Here is a 25,165-nt window from a genome sequence, read left to right as displayed (position 1 = left end):
TAGAAATATTCACAAGTAATGTACGGGCAAAACAAAGTGGGCACGGGAGCCAAGAATAGGCTGCTTGTGGGCAGAGTGTGGAATTTGCCTAAAACTGTCCAGTAGACACATTAACTCTTTGTATGCTCTTTATATTGGAGAAAAGACAAAATTGACTCATGATGTATTTTAATTATGTGATTCAACAGTCGAAGCGTTTAGTTTTTCTGTCTAAGCTTTGGATAAATCAGCATGACCCAAATGTAGTGTCGCCCTAGACGAGACAGAAAAGACGACTTTGTTTCTGATGTTGGCACTTTGGGAGCGAGATGGGGCCACGTAATTCATCCGAGGCTTCTCCGTGCTGACTCCTGGAGTAGGAGGTTAAATCACTCAATATTGACGGTCAAGTTCCAGAGCCTGCGACTTTTATGTTAACGGGAAGGAAAAGTCTGTATGAGAGAGGTGTGTTGTATTTTACTTTAATGACAAAGAGCTCTAGATGTGCACACGATGCTCTTTTTCCTCCAGCTTTTTCTTTGTGTGCAGGAAATAAAGCTGTATTTTGTAGGCGAGCTTCCAAACTTTCAAATGGTAAAAGTGCAACCGTGCGTATTTTGTGCGACCCCATTCAGCTGTGAAGTGTTCATCCCTTGTTTCCAGGATTTAATCTGCAGCCTGGGTTAGAAGACTCAGAATTTTTATTGTATGGCTTACTACTCTTCATTTTTAATCATAAACATTTATTTAAAGCACACTGCATAAAAAACTTTATGATAAGATTTTGACTGAAACTTTCAAGAGAAATGAAGGATATAGTTTCTGCCATTTTGAAGTGTATAGTTTAAAGAGAAAGGTCCATTTTTAGTGAAATAAAGTTAACAACCAAAATCACAACAGGACCAGACCGTTAGCAATCATAATAATTACAAGAAGAGCCACTTACTTGGTGTGCACTTATTCTTTTACATATGTGACCTTATATGTCTTTTTTCTCCAGTGCTGTGACATTTATGCATTGCCATCCATGTCTCTGGTTCACAGGTGAGAAAATGGAGGCTTGATGAGGTTAAGGTCAGGTAATTTGCTCCGGGGTCACGTAGGAAGGTACCATGAGTGCTGAGATCTTAACTCAGCAGTTTTGCTTTTTGTCTGCTCATTTGTTTCCCTTAGCATGCTGTGAATTAAGTACACAAATACTGAGAGCAGTGTAGATTTGAGGCCTAACCCAAGTTTGTTCTGGAAAGACCTGATGAAGAAGGGAAGATGTGAAAGACAGGTGTTGAATGAAGCATTGTGATCCTACAACAGCAGAGAACAAGGAGAGGACTCGGGGAGTTTCACTGGCTTGGGAAGAAGAGCTAGGTCAAGTGTGATTTGCATGGTATTCATTCTACTCACACCTAATACCCTCGCCCTACAACTCACCAAGATCAGCAAAATCTACTTTTAGACTCAAAATCATTAGCACCTGTGAAGTTTCTGATGTCACTTCTGAATGACATAGCACTCTGCCAATGGCTCAATTGGATGGCTTTCAGTGGCACATTTTAAGAAGTGTCTTGAGCCCAAAGAGAGTATTGCAGACACTCTTCTAATTTATTCAGCTGCATTATTGAAAGCATTAGGGAATTCACTTCATTTCTCTCCTCGCTAAAACACAGAAATCTGTTGCCAACCTTAAAATAATCAAAAATGTTATTGAAAAGTGACATTCACTTGAAGATTTCTGATTAAATCTTCTCACTTTCCCTCAAATCCCTATCCGGGCAATTAGAGCATGTGCATGTGTGTGTCTTGTATGTATATATGTATGTTAATCCATACGTACATGTATATTCCAAAAAGGATTACGAAGTAGCACAGAAGTTACAGCTAAAAATGGAATAGAATAAATGTATGAAGCTAAGGGATACATTCACCAACCAATGTTAGTTTATGAATTTGGCTCTGAAATATTTATTTCATATCATTTTATGGTTCTCTGCACTGACTACGAGGAGGACTTGTGAAAATATAGTAGGAAATGGAAATAAAAGATACTCTAATATACATGTGTCAATTTGAATGCATTATCACTCCAGTAGTTTTTAAAGCTTGAGATCAAATAGTTGATAGATATTATTATTAAGAACCTTCATCTGTGTCTTAATGAATTGATTTCCATTGCTCTTTTATTCCACTGCTGTTAAACTTTAACCTAGACACACAGCAGCAGTTTTCTGTTTATAAGTGACCTGACGTTCATGGATTCAAAAAATATTTTCCCTTTGTGTACCAAGAATTCTCAGGCATATTTTTTAAGAGAAATATCCCATGCTGGTGTGCTAATATTTTTGGCAAGAAAATTAAGCACCTATATTTCAGTCGGATAGTTCTATGATAAATGAAGAATAATTAAATGTGAAAGATTCTGCAACATTCACTTAAATATTAATTTGGGTTCTTTTATATTCTAGGCACGGTGCTAGGCATTGAATACATAATGGTTCACACAAGCAGATGTGATTATGAAAGTGCAATTATAAGACTTAGAGATCTCTCAAATTTCAAATTGGCCATTGCAGAAATAATGACATTATTATAGTTCTTATTGCCACAAACTTTAAATAATCTTTTTAGAAATTAAAAAATATTATTCATAGATGTCAATAAATATTTATTTTAAAGCCTCTCTATCCGTGTTAGGTTTCTTGTATATAAGTGACATATTTTTATGTAAAGAACAATACCGTTTTATGCTTAGAATGCTGTTTTACAATTATGCGAGAGAAATAGTATTGCAAAGTAATGCAGAAAGAGAAAACTCAATTTTGAGTGGCAGCACAATATTGTGAGCTTAAAAGGTCAGGCTGGTACAGGAGGGCTCCAGTTTTGCCACTCAATATCATGCAGAATGCTGTGACAGCCAGGGCTGCTATAGCTGAAAATATCCGTAGCCTTGGAAGCCTTGTAGTTTCAGAAGGTTATTTGGGCATCTAGTAGGAACACTGATTCACAGGGAAGGTCAAACTGGACAGCCAGGCAAAAAAAAAAAAACAGGTTAATGAACCCATCAGTTGTAGATTTTAGAGCAGTTGTCAACTGCAGTAACTGGGTAGCCTAATCCAACGTGACCATCTTTCATTGAAATATTTTTAGAAGAGTGAGCTATACTTGATGGTGAATCTTAACTTTTCTTCTGAAACTTTTAACCTTAAAAGTACATCTTCAACCTTACCTGGTAGCAGGACACAGGGTACCTTAATTTTATTTATGTGGGATGTACGCTCCATCAAAAAAGGATGTGAGTCGGCTTACAACAGTAAAGTGCACATAAAATAGGACTGTAAAAAAGAGACATAACAAATCAATTAGAAGGAAAAGAGATGAACCAAGTGCTTGAGATGAAATTGAGCACTAAATTTATCTCTCAGCTTGCTGGCAACCGAAGCAGAAGCTTTAGAGAGTACAAGAATCCCGAGTTTATTTAATAAGATCTCTTCATATCCCGTGTACAGTCTTATTCTTAGCCCTTGGGGTGTTTAGTTAAGTATTCTGACTCTATCCTTGGGTGAAATCTTGGAATGGATGAATTCCAGTTAATTAAGAAGTGAAGGCCAGATTCTTCAGCCTGGCCTTCAAGGCCCTTCCTGGTTTGGTTCCAGTCCCTAAATGCAGCTTTATCTTCTGCTATCCCCATCGCACCTGGTAGTACATACAGACCACTCCCCCCCCAGTGTTTGTGTTCTGTGCTTTCCCACGTCCCTGCCTTTGCTCTCTCTATTCCTGCAGTCTGGATTGCCGTTCCTTTTTGTCTCTAACCAAATGAGATTCCTCCTTCTGTCTTTCCATCACAGAGGTCTTATCCATCACCAAACCACCCCTGACCTCTCTCTCCTGTAATGCACCGGGCTTTATTGTTATCTCAATGGTGTACTTCTCAACTTTCTTTTTTTTACGTATAGTTATTTGTGTGTTTGTTTTATATTCCCCATTAAGCAGTAAATTCTTCATAGTTGGGTCCATGTATTCCTCCTGTGCCTAGATTACTATAAAAGGTCCTCAATAAACCTTATACAATCAATACATAGATATAATTTTATCTTAGTATTGTTTATTTTTGATGAATATATTTATTCATTTAGTGAGATTATTATTGTGTTAGATGTATTTGGATTTCTTTAAGGAAAACGTTTTTTCCCAGGAAAGTAGAGAAAAAAAAGAGAACTAAAAATAAATAAATGAATAAATGTTTAAAAAATAAAAAAATTCTTAATTGTTTTGATTGCCCTTTCAGCTTAGAAAGCTACTTAATTACCACTTCTCTATGCCGTAAGGTAACAAATACAATACAGAACAGGTTTGTTACATGTGAACAAAAAATATCCTTAATGCCATTTCACACCCTCACCGCTTTTCCTCTAGTATAGTTTTCTATGATTTTAACAGCTGTCAAAAAAATCTATCTGACTCTGCGTGGCTTAGAAGTGTTTTAGACAGTTATTCTCTCCCCTTCACTGCTTTTCAAACACTGTTTTAGTAGTTGATATAGATCAGCCTTCCTATATGCATACTTGCTTAGCACATATTCCATTTTATACTTTTAGAGCAGCATTTCATTTTACTTCTATGGAAGGTTCCTGCTAATACATTTTAAGCCCTTCTAATGAAAGCTCTGAAGAAAATGTAGGCTCTTCTTGCTCAGAGGGCAGACAGATAAAAATAAACTCATGCTCAAAGACCTCTTTCTCAACAATTAACTTCAAATCAGTTACTGAGTACTTACAACCCTGTAATGTATTAATTACCAGATTAAAATTGATTAGCAGTCTTAAGAAGAAGCTGATAGACGTGGTGTATAATTTTCACATCCCTAAGTGTACATTATTAGCGTGTGGTGCCTACCCCGTGGACATGCAAGGACAATAGCATCTATCTCTCAACTCTGTAAGGGACCATCTTATCTCCTTCAAAGGCTGTACGTGAGGCTTTGTCCTACACGTAAATATCAGCACAGACCACAGGTGATATAGTTGTGGCTGCTCTACCATATCCCTCTCCAGTCCCGGTCTCTCTGTTCCTGTTACATTTATTTATAGTCATTATCGTTTCCACAGAGCTTGATGTTAAATTGCCAGCATGTGTTGTGAATGAAATTTTAAATCTGGAATCCAAAGACCTGATTGGGGGCCGCTGATTCTTCCATTTAATTAGTTTAGGGAACTTTGGTGAGTCAGTCACTTGACCATAATAAGCATCAATCTATTTGTTCACAAACGGGCAAGGTATTATAACCATTTCTTAGACTTGTGTGGATCAAATGGCAGAAACCAGATAAAAAAAAAAATTGTATACGAATATATAAAATATTTGCTCTGTTGTGCAATAACAGAGTGTTAAGAGTTCTGGGGGGAAAGGAAATTTTTCTACTTGGCTCTTCCAGTGGAACTGTGCTTAGAGAATCAGATGAACACCTTGCTATTTTATATGTAAATCAAAAAGAAATGTAGCAGAAGCCAACTTCTGAAAAGTTCATCTCTTCAAGGGTTATTACTTAACACGGAGCATAGCTTGTAGTTTTAGTCAAAATAAAGTGGTTATTACTGCAAGAAGATTAAAGAATTTCTTTTTCTTCCTATTAACTTTAACACAACATTTTTCCTTCAGTTTAAATTAAGAGCTAGTTTTTTGTTACATATAAAGAACATGATATGACTGATCCCTGCATAAAGGTTTTTTTCCATATTCTTTGGACACACACACACATATACATACAAACCCATTCATACATTAATCTCCATTTCACATTTATCTATACTATTAGCAGTTGACCTTATACTGTAGTGATTGAATTGGTGCTTAATTTTTTAAAATCTTTTGGCAAAATAATTTTACTATTCTAAATTCTTATTATAAATAAAAAATAAGGAATCTAAATATTACTATCTTTAAAGAATTCAGCATGTGTGTGTTTGTATATAATGGTTTATTTGACATCTAAATGATAGAATGATATGAAGTTTTAAGATTGCTACATGATTCCTCTCTAAATGTATCCAATGCATTCCTTCAGGTATACTGGGGAGAATTTTTGATAAGCTAAGTAGTTTTTGCATACTAACTGGAAGTGAACCATTGAAATAGGATTAAAAACCATAAGTGCTTTGAGACATGTCAAGTGGTAAGATATGGTGAATAGGATCTTAGAATGATGTGAAGGAACATGTATAGTGCCCGATTTAAAATAATATTTTAAAAAATGAATATACTAAAAATTTTTTGTAGGTAGGTCAGCTTTCTGAAGTAGTTAATTGGCAGAATATATTCAAAAAGCATGTTATCAAATCTCAATCCATCTTTTCAGGGCAGATATTCTGAGCTTTTAGGAAATTATTGAGTAGCAAGGTAGTAAACAGTCTTTGGTGGAAGTAATATTTTAGCTTCACTTGATTAGAATTGCTAAGATAATGAGATTAAGAATAGCCTGGAGGAGTTGACTTAAATGCAGATTCCTGGAGCACCTGGGTGGTTCAGTCCGTTCAGTCAGCATCTGGCTTTTGATTTCAGCTCAGGTCATGATCTCAACAGTCCTGAGATGGAGCCCCACATTGGGCTCTGCTCTGACAGCATGACACTGCTTGGGATTCTCTTTCCTTCTCCCCCCGGCCCCTCCTCAACTCACTTGCTCTCTCAAAAATATATAAAAGAAAATAAAGTAAAATGTAGATTTCTGTACTTTATCCTCAGTAGGTCTGGGGTAGGTCCTAGGAATATATATTTATAGCAGTCACCCCCAGGTGACTGATTCAGATAGTCCAGCAATCTTTCTGGAGCATCAGAATCCCAGAAAAAGAAGGTGTTGCTGGTAATAAAAGTTGGTTTAGTAGGTATCAATGCATTGTGCTTTGCCATGGAGAGCTGGTCATTGCTTTTTAAGTGCATAGGATGCTAACAGAAACATACAGAACTTTAATTACTGTCTTATTAGAAGGATGTAGTTGGCTCTTCAGATTTTCTCATGTGTTACAGCATTTTTTTTTTTTTTGGAATGTATAGAACTTTATGGGCAATTATAAAACCTAAGAAGGGGGTGTCCTTTTTCTATTTAGCAAAAGAACCAAACCTCAGCTGCCATATTAGCTTGTTCATAGTGTGTTCAGTACGTATGCTCTTTTCCAAAGTACAAAATCCTAACAATAAAATCTTTGATCTCATATAAGAAACGTGACATTTGTTTATTCTCTGACAACATGGTAAAATCACATTGTCAAAAAGAGAAGAAAAGCACTGAAAATGCCTACATTTTGCCAGCAAATCATCTTCTGTTGGCACTTTTTTATCCTGAAAGCTGTTATTTAAAACCTGGGGAAGAATTTGAGGAAGGCAAAGTGAGGGGGCAGTGTTTTATTTTCTAACAGGACCTATGTCCATTGACAAAATCATGCAGGAGTATACACTTACCTTGTTTGTTTTAATTGGGTGGTCATGCCATAGGGGAAGGGAAGGGGAAAAAAATAGTTAACGAGAGGGAGGGAGGCAAACCATAAGAGACTCTTAAATTAAAACTGAGGGTGGATGGGGTTTGGGGAGAGGGGAAAATGGGTGATTGGCATGGAGGAGGGCGCTAGGTGTTATATGGAAACCAACTTGACATAAACTATAATAAAAACAAATTAAAAAATTAAAAAAAGAAAGTAAAAAAAAAAAGAATTGGATGGTCATGACACTTCAGGAGAACACTCTGATCCAGGGTCAGAAATGACTACATGAGACATCCCAAACTCGGGGGAAATGACCACATGGGAAACTGTTTAGGCCTCCATGAGTTCACCAGACTTCTATTGTGCTTTAGCTAGTTTGATAAGGCCTTGCCTTATTTATAGCAGTTGTCAGAAACCATTTCCTTTAGTTAATTCGTGTCTAAAAAAGGAGAGGGGGGAGCAGGATATTTTCTGACATTTGTAGAAATAATGTGTAAAAAAAAAAAAGCATTCCCTTAATCACATGACGTTGTGCTAATCACATGACGTGCTGTCAGTGATCGTCCAAATGTGACATGCCCTGTGGACTCTCTTAACTACACATTTTGTTTTTCTTAATAAGAAGAGTAGTAAACCATATATTGTCTATTTTGATACACTTGTAAACCCAAACATTCTTTCAGACTCCCAGTCCTTGTTCTTTAGCAAATAATTGCAAAATATAGATGTCATAATTGTTTAAGCAGTGAAATGGTTTATTTTGAAATAATGGGAGTTAGAAAACTGATTTTACAAATGTTTCATTGATTAGCTGCCACCTAAGGGCTAACAGTTGAAAATATTTTGCAAAATACCAAGACAAGGCTTTAAGTTCTATTTGTAGGAGGAAAGACTTATCATACCTTTGGCCTATTCCCACTACAGAAATTTACAGTCTAGATTTAGGGATTGTGTGTTTTTAAGGACTAGACTAGATTTAGCAATATAGAAAAGCAGTGTTCGTTGTTGGTATAAGTACATATTGGGAAACGTTTTCTTGGATGGAGTTTGTTGTTCAGAGTTAATATATACATATACATTATGTTCTAAGTATGTTATTAAAGCCACTCAAAACCTAAGAATAGTTTTATACATACATTGCAGCATTGCTTGTGAAAAATTAGCATTAACTTAGGTGGCTATTAAAGAAATGGACATAGAGTGTAGTAGTATGTAGTTGTTAAAAAGTATTTACATCATCATATGTATGTTGACAAAAAAAGTCATTATCATCTATTGTGGAAAGCAAGCCTCAGAACAGTATACTTAGTATGTGTCCATTATTTCTGTAAACATGATAAACTGTGTGAGTGTGTGCATGTAGACATGTATGTGTGTATGTGAATGCATCGAGAAAGGACCAGATATACCATACTTAGAATGGTGGTTACTTTTGGTATAATCGGGGGTCTGATTTGGCAGTGGAGCAAGGTGGGGGGAATTCAGTTGGACTTTGAATAAAACCCTTCTTTATGGTTTAATTTTATTACAATTGAAAATGCATTCATTTAGCAATGTCTAAAACCAATGGAAGGCAGGCAGGCAGGCAGGCAGGCAAGATGTAGACTTGATGTATATGATTCATGTAAATTACTTGCTAGAAATGTTTGTACACCATTTTAATTTGTATTTTACTATCTCTGCCATTATTTAGTAACATCTATCTCTATATAGAGAATGGCCTTATAATTTATACCATACTTCTCAGTATGTCAAAAAAAGTGCAGAACCATAGTTAAGCATGCAAATTGTTAATTGACTTTGAAACAATTTAGATTATTGCAGTCGCTGGAGGTGTGGTAGTCTAGGTATGAAGGGAGAAAAGAGGCTCAAAATTTAATAAACAGTATCTGATTCAAATTTTAATTTGCTCCTCAGTCGTTACGATTCTAAAATGAGAATCCTTTTATTTCCATAGTTCTAATTGCCCCACATGATACATTTTTTACTTTATTTGACATCTCTTTCTGAATGTGAGTCCCATGAGGACATGACATTCTCATGTATGTCAGCAAAAGTTCCTGTGAGTTTGTTTCATCAGCAAAAATCTCTATCATTATGAATGTGTCTCTTACTGCAAACTTTGCAAATACTAAAGCCATAAAGGTTTAAAATATTATCATCCTATTGGATATTTCTATTGACCTTAATCACAGGTGATTACTCACCTGTGAGTGAGTGACTCGGAGAGTCTAGGTCTGCATTGTCATTTGATGCATATGTAATGAGTTTTCAGTTCTTAAATATGTTACAAATTCAAGGACATAGAGTGACACAAAGATGTGGTGAACTCTATATATAGGTGTAAAAGCAGGTATCATGGAAACAAATTACCTTCTTATCCAGCTAATCTTAAGTTTTCAGACTCTAGATTCTCAGTGTGTTTCTCTTTTTTACAAAAGTTAGTGTATTTATACACATATATAAGTTTGCGTGAGCACACGCGTGCAGGCACACACACACAGACACAGGAATATTATACAGCCATAAAAACGATGAGGCTTTGCGATTTGCAGCAGTGTGGATGGACCTTACAGGGATGTTATTATGCTGAGTGAAATAAGTCAGATTGAGAAAGAAAAATACCATATGATTTCACTCACATGTGAAATCTAAGAAAACAAAATGAATAAATAAACAAAAAGCAGAATCAGACCTTTAAATACAGAGAACAAACTGATGGTTGCCAAAGGGGAGGGAGTAGGAAGATGGACAAAATGGGTAAATGGGAGTGGGAGATAGAGGCAGCCAGCTAAGGAATGAGTAATTCATGGAAATAAAAGGCACAGCATAGGGAATCTAGTCAGTGATGTAATAGCATCGTATGGTGACAGATGGTAGCTATGCTTTGGTGAGCATAGCATAATGTGTAAACTTGTCGAATCACTGTGTTGTACACTTGAAACTAATGTAATGTTGTGTGTCAACTCTATTCAAAGAAAAAGTTTTGTAAATTAGGCCTTATAAAAAATGTTGGGATAGGCATGAACAAAATATGCCTGTCTGTTACCCATCTCTTTTAAAGAACTGTGGAGTTGCCTTTGAAATTCTAGGCTTTTGCAAAGTACGGTCTGGAGCTCTGGATTATTATATAGCCATTGCAGTAATATGAGCAGAATTTGTGGTTGTGCACATCTCAGACCTAGTTAAGTTTGTAAGTTATGTGGAACCTTCCTCAAGTGATACTTAAGCTACACTGAAGTGAGAATAGGAGTTGTCGGTGCATATCCTTGTTTGTTATATATGCTCCTCCTTTAAATCAGGGGAAAACAACTGGATCTTGATTCCCTATTAATTGGGGCAAATATAATTCTTATTTATATGTGAGGGTATGTGAATTTCTGATTTTTTTTAAAAAAGCTCAAGTTAAAGAGGTAATATTTTATTGTTATTCAGAATAAATGCAGTTAACATTGGTATATTATTAAGAGTATGCTCAATATTATTTGTATAAAAGATAATTTTAAGGTCAATAGAAATCAATAGAAATATCCATAGGATGATAATTTGGTATTTGCAAAGTTTGCAGTAAGAGACACATTCATTAAATGATAGAGATTTTTGCTGATGAAATAGAAAGGAGATATTTATGTATTGTGTCGTGTCATGAAAAGTCCAGAAATTCATTTAATTGGATACATGCATGTAATACCATATTATATTTATAATGGGTTTCATTCACTATATTCTGAAGAATAATTATTTTAGATGTCTTTAACTGTAAACATACATTTTATTTAATTTTCTCAGAATGATTAATAATTAAGCAATGTATTTTGGGCAGTCTTCAGTAGAAACAAGTCAGTGAAATTTCCCAGATTGAGGTCACTATGTTAGGTTTTAAATGAGACTTATCTGGAAAGTCAAGATTTATCTGCTAAGATGAAGCTTGTGTACTCAGATATGCTTGATAGTATTGAGAGCTATTGCCACATTAAGATTTTAAAACTTCTGTAAAGTGTGACATCTATGTTTAAGGGTTCTAATAGGTATACTTTATTTTTAGCGTGTTCTCTCTCCCTCCCACCCCCCATGTATATAGTTATGTTGCATATATGTATGTAATTTATCATTTCTTCTCATGTTGATTTTATAATTTAGCTCAATTAATTGAGCTTGTTCAAATGGAAAAGAGGCACAGGTTAATTATGGAGAAAACCTTAATGACCACCAGTTGCAAGAATGAATTTTGCCCTGCAAAGAAAGTTGGAACAGTGGGACAAAGAGGTACACATGCAGTAAATTTCACTGATGTACTGGGTGCCATGGGAATATTTCCTCATCTTTCTCATTAATCACCTTCATAGTCATTTTTGAGTTGTGCAATAACAATATTAGGGGACCCTAACAGAGGAAATCGCTACCATTTCTTATGCAGTGCAGGTCACATTTAAAAATGTTTTAGGCTGAGATACCTCCAATCTTGTGAGAAGCGAGGCGATGTTACTCACAAGATATAAATGTTAAAAATTTAAAACTAAGATTTTTGGCCCGCAGTTGCTATGTCAAATAAATATAACACATGTGAGTAAACTTTAGAATTAAAGTCTATAATTACAGCACCCCATTGGAAATAACATCAGGGTTTGGCATTCACAGTTTTGTCATGTTAATTTCATATTGATAGATTCCAGTTGAGTCAATGTAACCATTCTTCCTGAAAATGGCGGGGATGGTAAGATTTGTTTTTTTCTACCATTTAGCTCTTGAGCACATACCAGCACTATTAATTTTGTTACAGTTTGTGTTCTGATTTCCTGTTTATTATTTTGAGATATTAAATGATATGGACAGATCAGAAATGACTACCTAAAGCTAACAAGGTGACCTCTTTGTGTGATATGTAGAGTAAGCAAAACTCTAAACAGGCTTAGTGTTTTTTCCTGAAGAACCATCAGATAGCATGTGTAGTGTTATGTCATTACACTTCTTGTAGAATAAAAGGAAATGTTAAAAGACTGCCTGTTTGAATGTCATCAGAAAATAATGCAGATTTTCTCGTCTTTTGCCAGAACTGAAAACTGATTCTGTCAGAAATTCACAGATAAATTATTTAGATGTTTTAAATTTGCAAAGCCACATGTAACTGTTTCAGATTATTCTGTGGGTAAGAAAATCTTCCGTCAAGTTCATAATTGAGGAGGTATATGAATACAGTTTTTTTTCAATGTCACTGCCTCCTGTTCTCTTTCCAGTGAGTGGAGTTTGAGGCTGGATTCATTATAAAGGTGACATTGCCATGGCATCAAATGGGCATTTAACTTTGTAGAACGTAGTGGTGAACTAGTATTCCAGTGGTTTCGGAAATACTCAGCCATGCACTAATAGATTGCTGGCTTTCTCTGGGCCGAGCACTGTACTGGGGCTGGCTATTTAGAGGAGGTCTAGCTTGTCAACTGCCTGCTCTCATGGAGCTTAGAATAAAAAAAAAATTATTCTTTACTTATTTTTGAGAGAGAGACAGCGAGACAGAATATCAGTGGGAGAGGAACAGAGAGGGAGACAGAATCTGAAGCAGGATCTAGACTCTGAGCTGTCAGCACGGAGCCCGACTCAGGGCTTGAACTCAAGAACTGTGAGATCATGACCTGAGCTGAAGTTGGACACCTAACTGACTGAGCCACCTAGGTGCCCCTCATGGAGCCTAGATTTTAATGGCAAAGGTAGATCAAAAGCAGATGGTAAGATAGGCACATAATATTACACCAAATACTAACAAGGGCCATGAAGAAAAATAAAGCAAGGTAATGGTCTGGCAAATCTAGGCTGGTATTGAGAAGAACAGAAGGTTGGATACCCTTCGAGAGTGGCTTAAATTGATAGTGGCTGGAAAAGCTTCCAAGAAGGTAACTTTGCAGGAGTGACTGGCTGAGGACCTATTAGGTACAAAGCGAGCAATCCAGTATACAAAGTACAGTCTGCTGTTGTAATATTTATCTTCTAATGATCTTTTTTTAATGTTTTATTTATTTCTGAGAGAGAGAGACAGCATAAGCAGGAGAGGGTCAGAGAGAGAGGAGATACAGAATCTGAAACAGGCCCCAGGCTCTGAGCTAGCGGTCAGCACAAAGCCCGACACGGGGCTTGAACTCACGAACTGTGAGATCATGACCTGAGCCGAAGTCAGATGCTTAACCCACTGAGCCACCCAGGCACCCCTCTTCTAATGATCTTAAGCCTTTTCATTTTTATTTTGATTTTGTCTGAAAGAGGAATCAATTCAACATTCAATTTTGAATCATTGAACAGAGGCTTCCTGTTTTATTTTCTCTTAAATATGAATGTGGAAGGGACAATAATCATTTTCTAATTTGAGTGCAGTTTAAGCGAGTTGCTTTTGGAATTCTAATCTTTGGTAATAGTGTGTCTCTTAACCAACACTCTTTCATTATCCTTCTAGTAAGGGGCCACTGAATGATTAGGGAATTGAGCCTTCCGGAGTTTTATTTCTGTCTGTTTGTTTGCTTGTTTATTTATTTATTTTTGAAAGAGAGAGAGAGAGGGAGAGAGGGAGGACCGCACATATGCACTAGCAGGGAGGGGACAGAGGGAGAAACAGAGAAAGAATCTTAAGCAGGCACCATGCTCAGTGTAGAGCCCGACACTGGGCTTGATCCCATGACCCTGGCATCATGACTTGAACAAAATCAAAAGTCGGACATTTAACTGCCTGAGCCACCCAGGTGCCCTGAGCCCACCAGAATTTTAAAGGAATGCTTTGACAGACCATAGGTGACTGATTTGAGTAGTAAACTTTCCTTTCCTGGCAGTACCTTGTCACCCTAACCCCATGCAGTGTCAGACTGGCAGGCCATATGGACTATTGGCATGCCATTCCAGGGGATGTGTGGGTTGAAAGTTCTCTTTTTTTCTCTGCAATATTTCTTTCTTTTTTTTTTTTTTTAATGTTTATTTATTTCTGAGAAAGAGAGTGCAAGTAGAAGAGGGGCAGAGAGAGAGGGAGACACAGAATCTGAAGCAGGCTCCAGGCTCTGAGCTGTTGGCACAGCAGGGGCTCAAACTCACAAACTGAGATCATGGCCTGGGCTGAAGTCGGACACTCAACTGACTGAGCCACCCAGGTGCCCCTCTCTGTAATATTTCTAAAACTTCAATTATTGGCATATTGTCTTCATGTTTTTTTTCCAATATATTTACTTAGGTTTTTTAAAATTGTATAATAGTCTCATTATATTGCTGTATTAAATGTTAGCTTCTTTCTTAGCTGTGATACCCATGTAATCACAGGCTTATGAACTAGATTTTTTCTTTCTGGTGCATCTATTAAAATTATGTTGTTTCTGCATCACTTAAAATTGCATGGGTGCTACCAGTAGTGTGCTTACCCCTTGCGGAGAAACACTGATCTCAGCTTTTTGTTATACGGAGTGGAATACTGCTGAAGACTGCATTAACCCATTCAGACCATAGTTTTCCCCATGTAATAACTTAATGGCCTTGTTACTTTATTTAGTACCTTAATGAGTAGAGGAATGGCTGTACAGCTTCCTGAAATGATTTAGTTGGTTTGTATACTGAAATCTCTGTTAATATTTGGGGCAAGCCCTGGGCAACACTGTACCATGTTAATTCTCTGAAGTAATACATTGCGATTTATGGACTTGTTGACATCAGTGAGCCGGGGGGGAAGGTTAGGGTTTGGGGCAAGGAGCTTCTTCTTGTCACCTTCAAACTTTAGGTGGTGAAGTTGGCTATCTTTTCCAGTTAGATTAAAGCTGTCTTAGTAAATTAAAAAAAAAAAAAAACCCTCAAATAATTACTCTGTTAACTTCCTCAATATGTAAGCTGTTTCAAAATTAAAAGCTTATAAAGAAAAGTCCCCAATTTTCCCAGCTAACATACTCTGGGATGTAATAGGACCAACCTGCCTATATTTGGTTCAGAAGAACTGAAATGATTATTACACATATATGACTAAGAAATTTAACCTTATTCATAGACGCCATCCAGTTCTCCAAAACAGAATTTCACACTTCTACCTTGTAAGTTTATCCTCTATTGCAGTATGTATGCAACCCTTAAATAGATGTTTATACAATCATCTACTTAAAAAACAGTCAATCACTGTCAGTTTTCATGCTAATATTTATTAGTTGCTGTGAGATCCTTTACTGGTAATTTCCCACAACTTTTTTTACTTTATACCTGATCCTTTGCTTAGCTTCCTTTCCTCTATATTTTCTTCTTTTCCTTTCTTTCTATTTCCCCCCTTCACAGCTTGAAGTAGAAAATATACGTGATTTCTGATAGCACTCAAGGAGACTGCATTATTCTTGGGTAAGGTGGAATATGCTTATTTGTTGGACAGGATTTATAATGTAAGGAGCTCTTCAGTGTTTGGAATGTGATCAGTAGATAAAAGAGGGCTTATTATATAAGTTTTAAAAAGTTTGATTCTTTTTAAAAAATTTTTTTTAATGTTTTACTTCTGAGAGAGAGAGAGAGAGAGACAGCGTGAGCAGGGGAGGGTCAGAGAGAGAGGGAGACACAGAATCTGAAACAGGCTACAGGCTCTGAGCTGGCAGCACAGAGCCCTATGAGGGGCTTGAACCCATGAACCATGAGATCATCACCTTAGCCGAAGGCAGACTTTTAACCGACTGAGCCAACCTAGGCACCCCAAAAGTTTGATTCTTAAAGCAGAACTATGTTCCATCTTTTTTTAGTCCAGGAATGTTAATTATAATATGTTGAAATATAAGTCAGAAATTTACCTCAGTAGCAATTTAACTGTTAGTGAATATCTTTACAGGAGAAGTATTTTCTTCAATAATCATTTACAAACAACACATTGTTAGTGCAAATGTGTTTGTAATAACACTCACAATCTGGACATTATCCACATACTTTTAGAATTATCTCTATCAATAGAATAAAAATCCATTACTAGTTGAAACAGTGTTTTGGGAATTCAGTATTGACCCAAATCTTTTACCATCTTAAGTTACCAAAACACTCATTTAGGGAGATTTCCAGTCTTCCCTGAAATCCTTTTGTTTGAATGAAGAGAAAGAGTACAAGGCAATAATCTGATATCAGCAATTTAGATATAATCTCTGTTCATTACCCCCCATGGGACTGGCACACACATTGGCAGGTGCAGCTATGCTAATAATGCATAAAGGTTAGTGTCCGCTTTGATTGCTCAGGCTCTATGCCTTGATAAGTGTAAATATTTTGATTATCATCTTTGCCTGTGTATTTTACAATTAAACAGTATTTTCAACTTACCAATATGTATATGTCTATAATTCTATTAGTAACTCTTTTTGAAGTGAATATAGTATCTCTGCTACAGAAAATAAAAATATCCAAAATAGCCATTTGCAAGCACTTTAGTAATTAAAATATAGTTTGTGCTTGAGTGAGATTAAGCCTGTAACGTGGCAAGAAAGGAAAAATAAGCAACTTTAGAAATTGATTTTATGGTTGTATTTAGACGTAACCACCAACCAGTGAAGATATTTCTAAGAGTACCATTATCCGTCTCATATTGTTTGGTCCCCATAGATCATGATGGAATATTTCCTTGCTGTTGGGGATACGTTCTTATATACATGTCTATTCCTTTAATTTGAATAACATATATTCATTTATCAAATATTGTAAACACATCTATTATGTTCTAGGAACTGAGGTAAAAAAATGATGATAGACCCTGTTGTCAGGGAGTTTATAACTTTGGGGGCAAAAGCTCCAAGCAATATAAACTACCGAAAATATTCTGAGATGGAACAATGTTTAGCATAGTTGGCCCAGCCTCAGAGAGATGGTGATATTTGAATAGCAACTTAAACAAGGAGAAGAGATTTACCAGGTTGAAGGGGTGAGGAAGTACGTGTCAAACCAAACGAAGGGCTAGCACGTAACAAGTCCCAGGGAGGCCACAGAAGCATGGCATACGCCAAGAACCTTCCCCAGCTCCTGACAGCTCCTCTCTAAGTGGGAAGATACTAGAGGGGCAGCAATGGGAGAAACCAAAAGGATAGAATGTGTCAGTTCAAGACAAGAGGAAAACGTTCAAGCAAGAGAGAGCTGTAACTGCTGGTGGAGGTCAAGCAAAAATAAAGACTAGCGTAGTCTTCAGGTTTGGCTTGAGTTGGAGCACCATCGGCCATTGCTGAACAGTAAAGTAATGAGTGTGGAGGTCACACTGATACAGACTGAAAACGGAAGAAGCAGAAGAGCGCCACATATAGATGACTCTTTAGCCCTTTGTCTGGGGAAAGCAGATTAAGTGTATTAGGGAGGGGAGGATGCATAGCCAGGCAGGGTCCCCTTTCTCCTTCCCCGCGGCTGCCTCTAGTTTGGAGCTACTTCAGCATTTTGGACTAAGAGAAAGAGCTTAGGTAAGGCAGGTCATTCACAGAGAGAAGAAGGAGTGTAAAGGAAAGGTGTTTCGAGAAGGAATGAGACAACGTGGAAACTTAACCAGGTGCAAGGGAAAAGACAGCTGGGAGACCAAAAGAAAGATGCTGAAAGATAGTGTAAAGATGGGTGGCGGGAAGGTGACTGCGAGTTTTGCCTGGGGGCTCCTATTTTGACTATGAAATATTTGTGGCATGGAAGATCATTGTCTGCTGCTAGTGGGAGGAATATGGAAGAGAAGAGGCTTGAAAGTGTTGAACTTTTCAAAAAGCCGCCTTGTGGAATGTCAGAGGGAACTGTCCAGGGCTGGGGAGGATTCCTAGACAGCGGGAGGGCCTAAGTGACCCTGGGATATACTAATTGACAGAGGCACTGATGGGTGTGTGTGTGTGTGTGTGTGTGTGTGTTTTCAAGTGTGTGTTTGTGTTCATGTGTGGTGTTGTACACGTGTTTCTATGGGTGTGTTCATGCATATGTTTGCATGGTTTTGTGCCCTAAAGGCCATTCCAGTCCAGATATAGTAATCAGTCATTTAAGTTACCAAAGTTATGGAGCTCCATATATTTTCCATCCCTGTGCTGGGCATTAGGGTCATGAGGTACATGGGATTGTTTCTGTTTGGGCAAACATAGTTTAGTGGGTCGTACATATTAGTAAACAACACACTGTATGGGATGCAAAGATAATTCAGAAAAGACAGTGTTAATAAATGGGTGGATGGAGATGGAGAAAACGACATTTCGGAAGTTTCTTGAAGGAAGTGACGTCTTAGCTGACTTCCACAGGAGGTGCATGGTTGTAGGTGAGGTGCTTGAAAACCTTAGCCAGAAAGACAAAAAGGGGTCATTGACCACAGATGGGTACATGCTGAAGACACGAAGCAGTTGAGAAATGGTGAATGTGGAACAAAGATCCAGGAGGGTGGGTGAATCTTAAGAGTTTATGACTGACTCGACTTTGTTTTTCCACAACCAGAAGCTAGGACCAGAAAGGTTTTTGAAAACAAAATTATTTCTTGAGCATTGGTATGAGTTGGTTCTTTTGAGCTTTTTTCAAAAGTTATAGTCTTACTGCAGTATTTCCCCAACCTTGTATCTGCTGGTTTTTTTAAATTAATATTAAGAATGGCTCTATTTATTAACCATAAAATAAGTTTTTAAAAATTCTGCTAGATATCTGTCTACAGATATGTTCTACATTTCTGCATTCATATTCTATATTCCAATTGCCAGTTGACCATATTTGGCCTTTGAAGGAGTAAGTGTGATCAAACCCTATTTATTATATTGTGCCATCGCCTCTTTGGATTTTGAAACTTTTGGAGTTTTAAAGCCCTGTTTCCTTAGTTGGTAATACTCAAAAGAAAAAGGAATGTGTACTTTTGTTTCTATAACTAGTAAGCATTTTCACAAAGTTTTTCCATCCTGATTGAAAAAGAAAGTAAGTTGTTAAAAGCAAAAATACCCTGCTATCTGAGCAATCTTGTACTGCCCAGTTAATAGATCATTAGGCAACAGGGGTCCCCCAGCCCCCAACCTCTGGGTTCATTCGTACCTCTGAAGTGCATCATGCTGCCCAAATCAAATTGCTCACTTAATATTTAATGTTTCTGCGATGGAATCACTCTCCCCCCTGAGGTTGACTTCACATTTGCCAGACACACTGACAACACTGCACTCCTTTTTTCCCCCCACATGACCTCAGCTTCTGCTTAAAAAATGTTCAAATAAAGGATGCTTTTGTTCGTATCTCGCCTGCCTGTGATATATTGACAAAGTGTCTGCCGGCTGAATGGAATAGTTTTACAGTATGAGTGCCGCTTTCAGTGGAGGGGCAGGACTTGGGCTTTAGAAGGAAGTGAATTGGATAGGTCAGGAGAATGTACCATTTGTAAACACCCCTTTCCTTTTTTATTCACGTGTCAGGACAGCAGGAGCAGGCTGTTCAGTGCCCGTCCCTGCGCAGAGCCGGAGGGAAAAGCAGCTTGGAAGTCAGCTGCAATTTTTAAACCTTGCTTTTTATTCCCCGGTAATGATCTTCAAGTGCTTGGACTTGTCTTGGAAGCTGTTTTGAAACTAACATGGTTTAGTCCACTAACTGCATGTTGGGTAAATTCAAAACCCACATGCTCGTCCTCTTGCAGTGGAATAAGTCACATCTGATGGACATTTTCTGTGCTTATAGCATAGTAATGAACGTCTGACAGGCGCGACCTTTCATAAGACAACCCACACTATTGGCTTTCTGCCCAGAATATTGCTGCAACACTATCTGTGATTGGTTATCTCTCTATCATGCATTGCTTCACAAGGGGAAACGGCCCCTTTTTTTAATAAATCTACGATGGCTGGCTGCAATATGCCTCACTGTAAGTATTTTGTGTGTGTGTGTGTGTGTGTGTGTGTGTGTGTGTGTATGTGAGAGAGAGAGAGAGAGAGAGAAAGAGAAAGAGAGACAGACAGAGACAGAAAGAGAGAGAGAGAGGCTGACTTGAATATTACTTAGTCTGGTAGCACATGGCAAGGTTGTGATACTGTAGGACATCAGTGAAGTGCTACTTAGTAAATCTTAACCTATCTCTTTTTTCTACAGGTTGGTACTAAGAAGTGCCTTTCCTGACGTCTCTGCTGCTTGGACCCGCTTCTAGAGCAGTCTCTGCTTTTGCCTTGCTTGCTGCCAGCTAGACTGTGACGACAGCACATCCACCCTCCACTTCTAGCCCAGACACCCCCATTTCTACTTATAATCAAGACAAAAGCTCTAAGTATCTGGCATTGCCCTAGGCTGCTTTAGTTTTAAGAGAAAAGTTTGTTGAAAAAGTCAGATCTCTTCTGCCAGGAAATCAAGGAGGAAAAAAAAATCATTTTCTCGATTTGCTCTAAACTGCTGCATCTGTCTATGCCAAACTAATCAATACCGATTGCACCACCAAACCCCATTGCAAATTCAGCTGTGAGGAGACTCCCTTTCAGACAACTTTGCTGAAAGCAGCTTGGAAATTTGGTGTCAAAGGGTCTGCCACGTTTTCATGCTTGCATTTTGGGCTCCAAATTGGCACTGGGAAGGGGTTACTGAGAGCACAAGGCTGATCCGAGGCCCTACTTTTAAACGTTCATCTACTTAACGATTCTAGTATTTCTCTAAAAACCAAAACCTCTTGAATTAACAGTTTCATGCTGTGAATTTCTAGTGGGAGATCTTTTCCTTGATACCGACAACACAATTTTCCATGTACTTTTAAAGCAGGGAGTGGGGAAAAAAGTATTTTGGAGGGGACATTTTCATCAGCATTTTACAGTCTTATCAGTTCAGCTTTTTGAGTTTTTTTTGTTTTTGTTTTTTGGGGTTTTTTTTGGTTGTTGCGTTTTTTTTTTTTTCATTTTTTTTTTTGTGAGGGATTGGGTCTGTTGGTTTCACTGCAAAAATTAACTACCTGTAAAATCTAAACATGGCTGTTAGTGTCACACCAATTCGGGACACAAAATGGCTAACACTGGAAGTATGTAGAGAGTTCCAAAGGGGGACTTGCTCACGGCCAGACACGGAATGTAAATTTGCACATCCTTCGAAAAGCTGCCAAGTTGAAAATGGACGAGTAATCGCCTGCTTTGATTCATTGAAAGTGAGTAAATATTATATTATTTTAAGGATACGCAATGATTGAATAAAGGGGATATGGACACATAGTCCATTGAGTTCGGAATTATGGATTGCTTTGTTAATAGTTTAGTTCTATGGTGTGTTCCTGTGGATGATTTCAGGGTGGGGGATTTTACTGAGAAGCAGCAGCACCAACTCTGGCCAAACTTTGTTGGTTATGAATAACTTTATCAGTCCCTTGATGCAATGATGTTTTTCTAAAACAGTGTCAGCATGCTTTTAACTTAGTCATAGCGATGTCAATGTCTATAGGAGTAGTAAATGTAGATATGTATGTGTGTTAGCATATGCATAGAGGATACAAGGCCATGGCAATAGCTGAATGAAGATCGTTTGTTTTTCCTTGTTTGTAACGGGGCTGTTACCTTTGTTAAAAGAACAGATTTTCTGCCAGCTCAACTTGGAGAGACTTTTTATATTAAGATTTTGATATTATGGGTTTCCTTTTTATTGCATAAGCATATGATTTTAAAGCCAGAAGCAATGCATTTTGTGGAAAATATAGAAGGAAGGTTCTGCTGCTGCTGCTGCTATAGTACCCTCTCTGAGGCATAAACTTTGTTCAATGCTGAGTTTTATAAATGAGTAGAAACTTTTAAGTACTATTATTTGGATCTTTTTCTTTTAGTTTCTAAAATTCTAATGTGAAACAACTTAGTTCATTTTGTTAGAGCCTGATTATTTTACAATTTGTAACAGTCTAAGCTAGAAGTGTTCAAATAAGCTTTTGTGGGCACCCGAATACTGAAAGATCCTACTTTAGTGTGTCTTGACATTCAAAAACGTCATTGGTTCGTATTTCAGATAATCAAGTTTGAAAAAGCGCCTTTTAAAAGATAGCATGCATTTGTATCCTTATTCTGACATGCAAGGTCAAGACTAGAAATGAGAAGATTCCTGGGTACTTTCTTCTTTCTTGGTTTAATTGGATTGGCTTTGAATACTAATGTGTCAGTATAATTCACTCTCTGAACCCGTGAGAGAGGCGTCACTATCATTTCTACATCTGTAGAGAAGCAAAAGTTTCATACATCCATCTTGTCTTTTGCAAAAAAAAAAAATAGTGTTATTGTAATAGAAATGCCTTCTTTAAAAACATGGGGTGAATCAACTGATATACTCATCCCAAACGTTAACTCATAACTCCCCCTGATGTGTTAGGAGTTAGCATATGAGTTGACTATTTCAGTTAATTGCTTCTTGGCTCACTTGGGCTGCTTACTTTGCTAAAGTTTTCGCCAGAGACTCCAGAATACTATCTTCAGAGTGGGATATCGAAGGAAATATTCCTCACAACAAAGATATCTTACAGTGTTAGATTATTCTTAATGTCATAGTCATAAAGATCAATAAGCCAGGAGTAATAAAGTGCCATTGGGCCTTTTTCTTTCCTTTGAAAGGCATCGATGAAGGGCACAGTCGTTGTACCTTTGTGACTATGTATTCCTAAACTCCTGCTGACTGATTTCAGGTGTAATTAGAGACGGGGACCCATGAAATGAGGGGCAAAGGGCTAATTACACTTGTCGGTAACCAGCTGTGTCCATAAGTAACCCTGTTTTGACCCAGTTACTAGTAAATCCAATTTTTAATCCTACAGACAATTGATGGTGCACTCGTAGCTACAAAATGAAGGACGTTAAACTTGGCTGTGACATTGAGTGGTTTCACAGAAGACCTGCCTCCACAGCAGTTGGAAACATTGTGAAACATTAAAATTCAGTTGCTATTTTTCCATCTCAAAATATTTTTTTAGTGGCTGCTCACTTGTGGACACAGAACAGGCTCCCTTTGAGTAAAACAGGAGCCTTGCTGAATGACATGCTGTGTGGTTAACAAGATTCAACTGCCACATGAGGGACTTTTTTTTTTTTTAAATAACAAGTAATTTTGAGATTTAAATTTACTTATGAAATGAATGCATTATAGCAGCTAGCAGCTAATCAATGCAAACGTTGTCCTCATTCTTTGTTTCTAAGAGAGACTAAAATTTAATTTATAGTGTCTAAAACTCAGTAAAATATTTTGATTTGACTAAGGGGAAAAACATAAACACAACTTTATTTGTGTGGAGGTTCATAGCAGGAACAATAGCTCCTGAAATGTTAGTGAAATGACTATATGAAGAATTCATTTAACACCTTTTGGGTATGTAATTAAGTATTCATGTTTCCAAACCCATCTTTCGTAGATGTATATTTATAACTAACACATTATGTGATTCTTCATACAGTATGTAGCGTCCTGCCTTTTAGATAGCTGTCTTGCCGTATTCCATTTGGTGACTAAAATAGATAAAAAATGTATTTTAAAACAGTTAAGGTAACTTCATGACTCGTACTTGAAGTTCTGAAATTTGGGAGCCTTAGGAACTAAGCCTTAGGTTATTCCGTGCCAATAACCACTAGATCATTTGTATTGTCTCAGAGAGTAAATGGAAGGAATTCAGAAAACTTGTAATATCCTAACTTCTTTAATAAAATGTGTTGTATGTATTTCTACAATCCATAGTCCAGCCTTTTGTGAGCTCTTGAGCCATGAGATGGAGGTAGCCTGTGTAATCTACTATTTTTAGCGAGTTAGGAAAGCAAACCAAATACTCTCTGAGAGGACCCTGTGAAATGGCTGTACCCTTCAGCTGTGCTGTTTCAGACTTTGGCCAGGCTCCCAGGTGACTTACGTTCATAGCAGACTTCTACTTAGAAGAGAAGAATTTGTTTCATTAAAAACAGAAGTTGAACAGTTCAAGACAGTATTTATGCAAAAGAAATCAATTGGCATATTACTAAAGGTAATAGGAAAAAAATCAGCTGATAGTATTTTAGTGACATATTGGTGATTTCAAAGTTTAAATAATTAACTTAGATTAAATTTACTCCATGAAAACATAGACTTCCTTGTCATAATGGATGTGTTGCTAAATAAAATGAGAATACATGATAATCAAGAATATATGTATAGATTAAGTAGGTTGGAAATAGAATCGTAATAGTAAGGGAGCAGAAGCTATAATAATGTGTCCTAGTTTATAAATTAAACAATATTTTAAACACTTGATTGCTCTAACTTAATTTTGGCTTTATACTTGCAATAACAATTTACAACAGTCTAAGAATGTATTCAGATTGAGAATTAGGTTGCTTGTACACTGTAGACTTCAGCTACTTCAGAAACCCTGAACATTTGAAAAGATAGATTATTTTATACTGGAAAGGATTTTTCTTCTTATGACTTGTGAAAGGGATACCAAAGAGGAAAAACTGAAAGAAAAATGTCAACCCTGCAAGCTTCTTATTCTAATATTGTATTTAAGAAATGATTCGAATAATAGTAAATTGGCTAGTTACCCTTTTTCTTCAGTAATGATGGCTCAACTAAAATTTAGGTGGTTGATACACAGAATAAGTCTACAAAATGTATTTTATTGTGATACCAAGTAATTTATGCTATCGCAAAAGTGTGCTTTTGCCCTATGATCAACTCAAAAAGACTATTGCTTCTTGAATTCTTGTTTTTCAAATGTCCATTCATTTTTCAGATGTTGGAGGAGGGGCTGTATAACTTTTATATTTACTATCTATTTCCCAAAAATCTAGCAATTATTTTTTGCCTTTAAAAACTTTACTTGTTTTCTT

At 37.0% G+C, this 25,165-nt stretch overlaps 1 protein-coding gene across 10 annotated transcripts in view; it reads left to right on the top strand.

The window, feature by feature from the left end:
• MBNL1 (muscleblind like splicing regulator 1) overlaps positions 1-25,165 on the top strand; it is a 182,382-nt gene that overhangs the window by 12,173 nt on the left and 145,044 nt on the right. For 3 of the 10 annotated variants that reach the window (XR_005526269.1, XM_039221413.1, XM_039221412.1), the window contains exon 1: positions 21,191-21,492. The exons of 3 other annotated variants lie outside the window; for them this stretch is intronic. Coding sequence is in view for 6 of the 7 variants with exons in the window: in XM_039221413.1 (XP_039077344.1) it covers positions 21,319-21,492 (174 nt within the window). In the remaining variant the exon portion in view is untranslated. Of the gene's footprint in view, positions 1-21,190; positions 21,493-25,165 lie in introns of those variants that run through there. 4 more of the 10 variants (XM_039221409.1, XM_039221408.1, XM_039221411.1 and 1 more) reach the window with 2 other exon arrangements.

The sequence above is a fragment of the Hyaena hyaena genome, unplaced genomic scaffold (assembly GCF_003009895.1).
Source record: "Hyaena hyaena isolate Hyena2069 unplaced genomic scaffold, ASM300989v1 scaffold_980, whole genome shotgun sequence".
NCBI classification, from domain to species: Eukaryota; Metazoa; Chordata; class Mammalia; order Carnivora; family Hyaenidae; genus Hyaena; species Hyaena hyaena.
The sequence above is the reverse complement of the archived record's forward strand: the minus strand, read 5'-3'. Positions and strand labels throughout refer to the sequence as shown.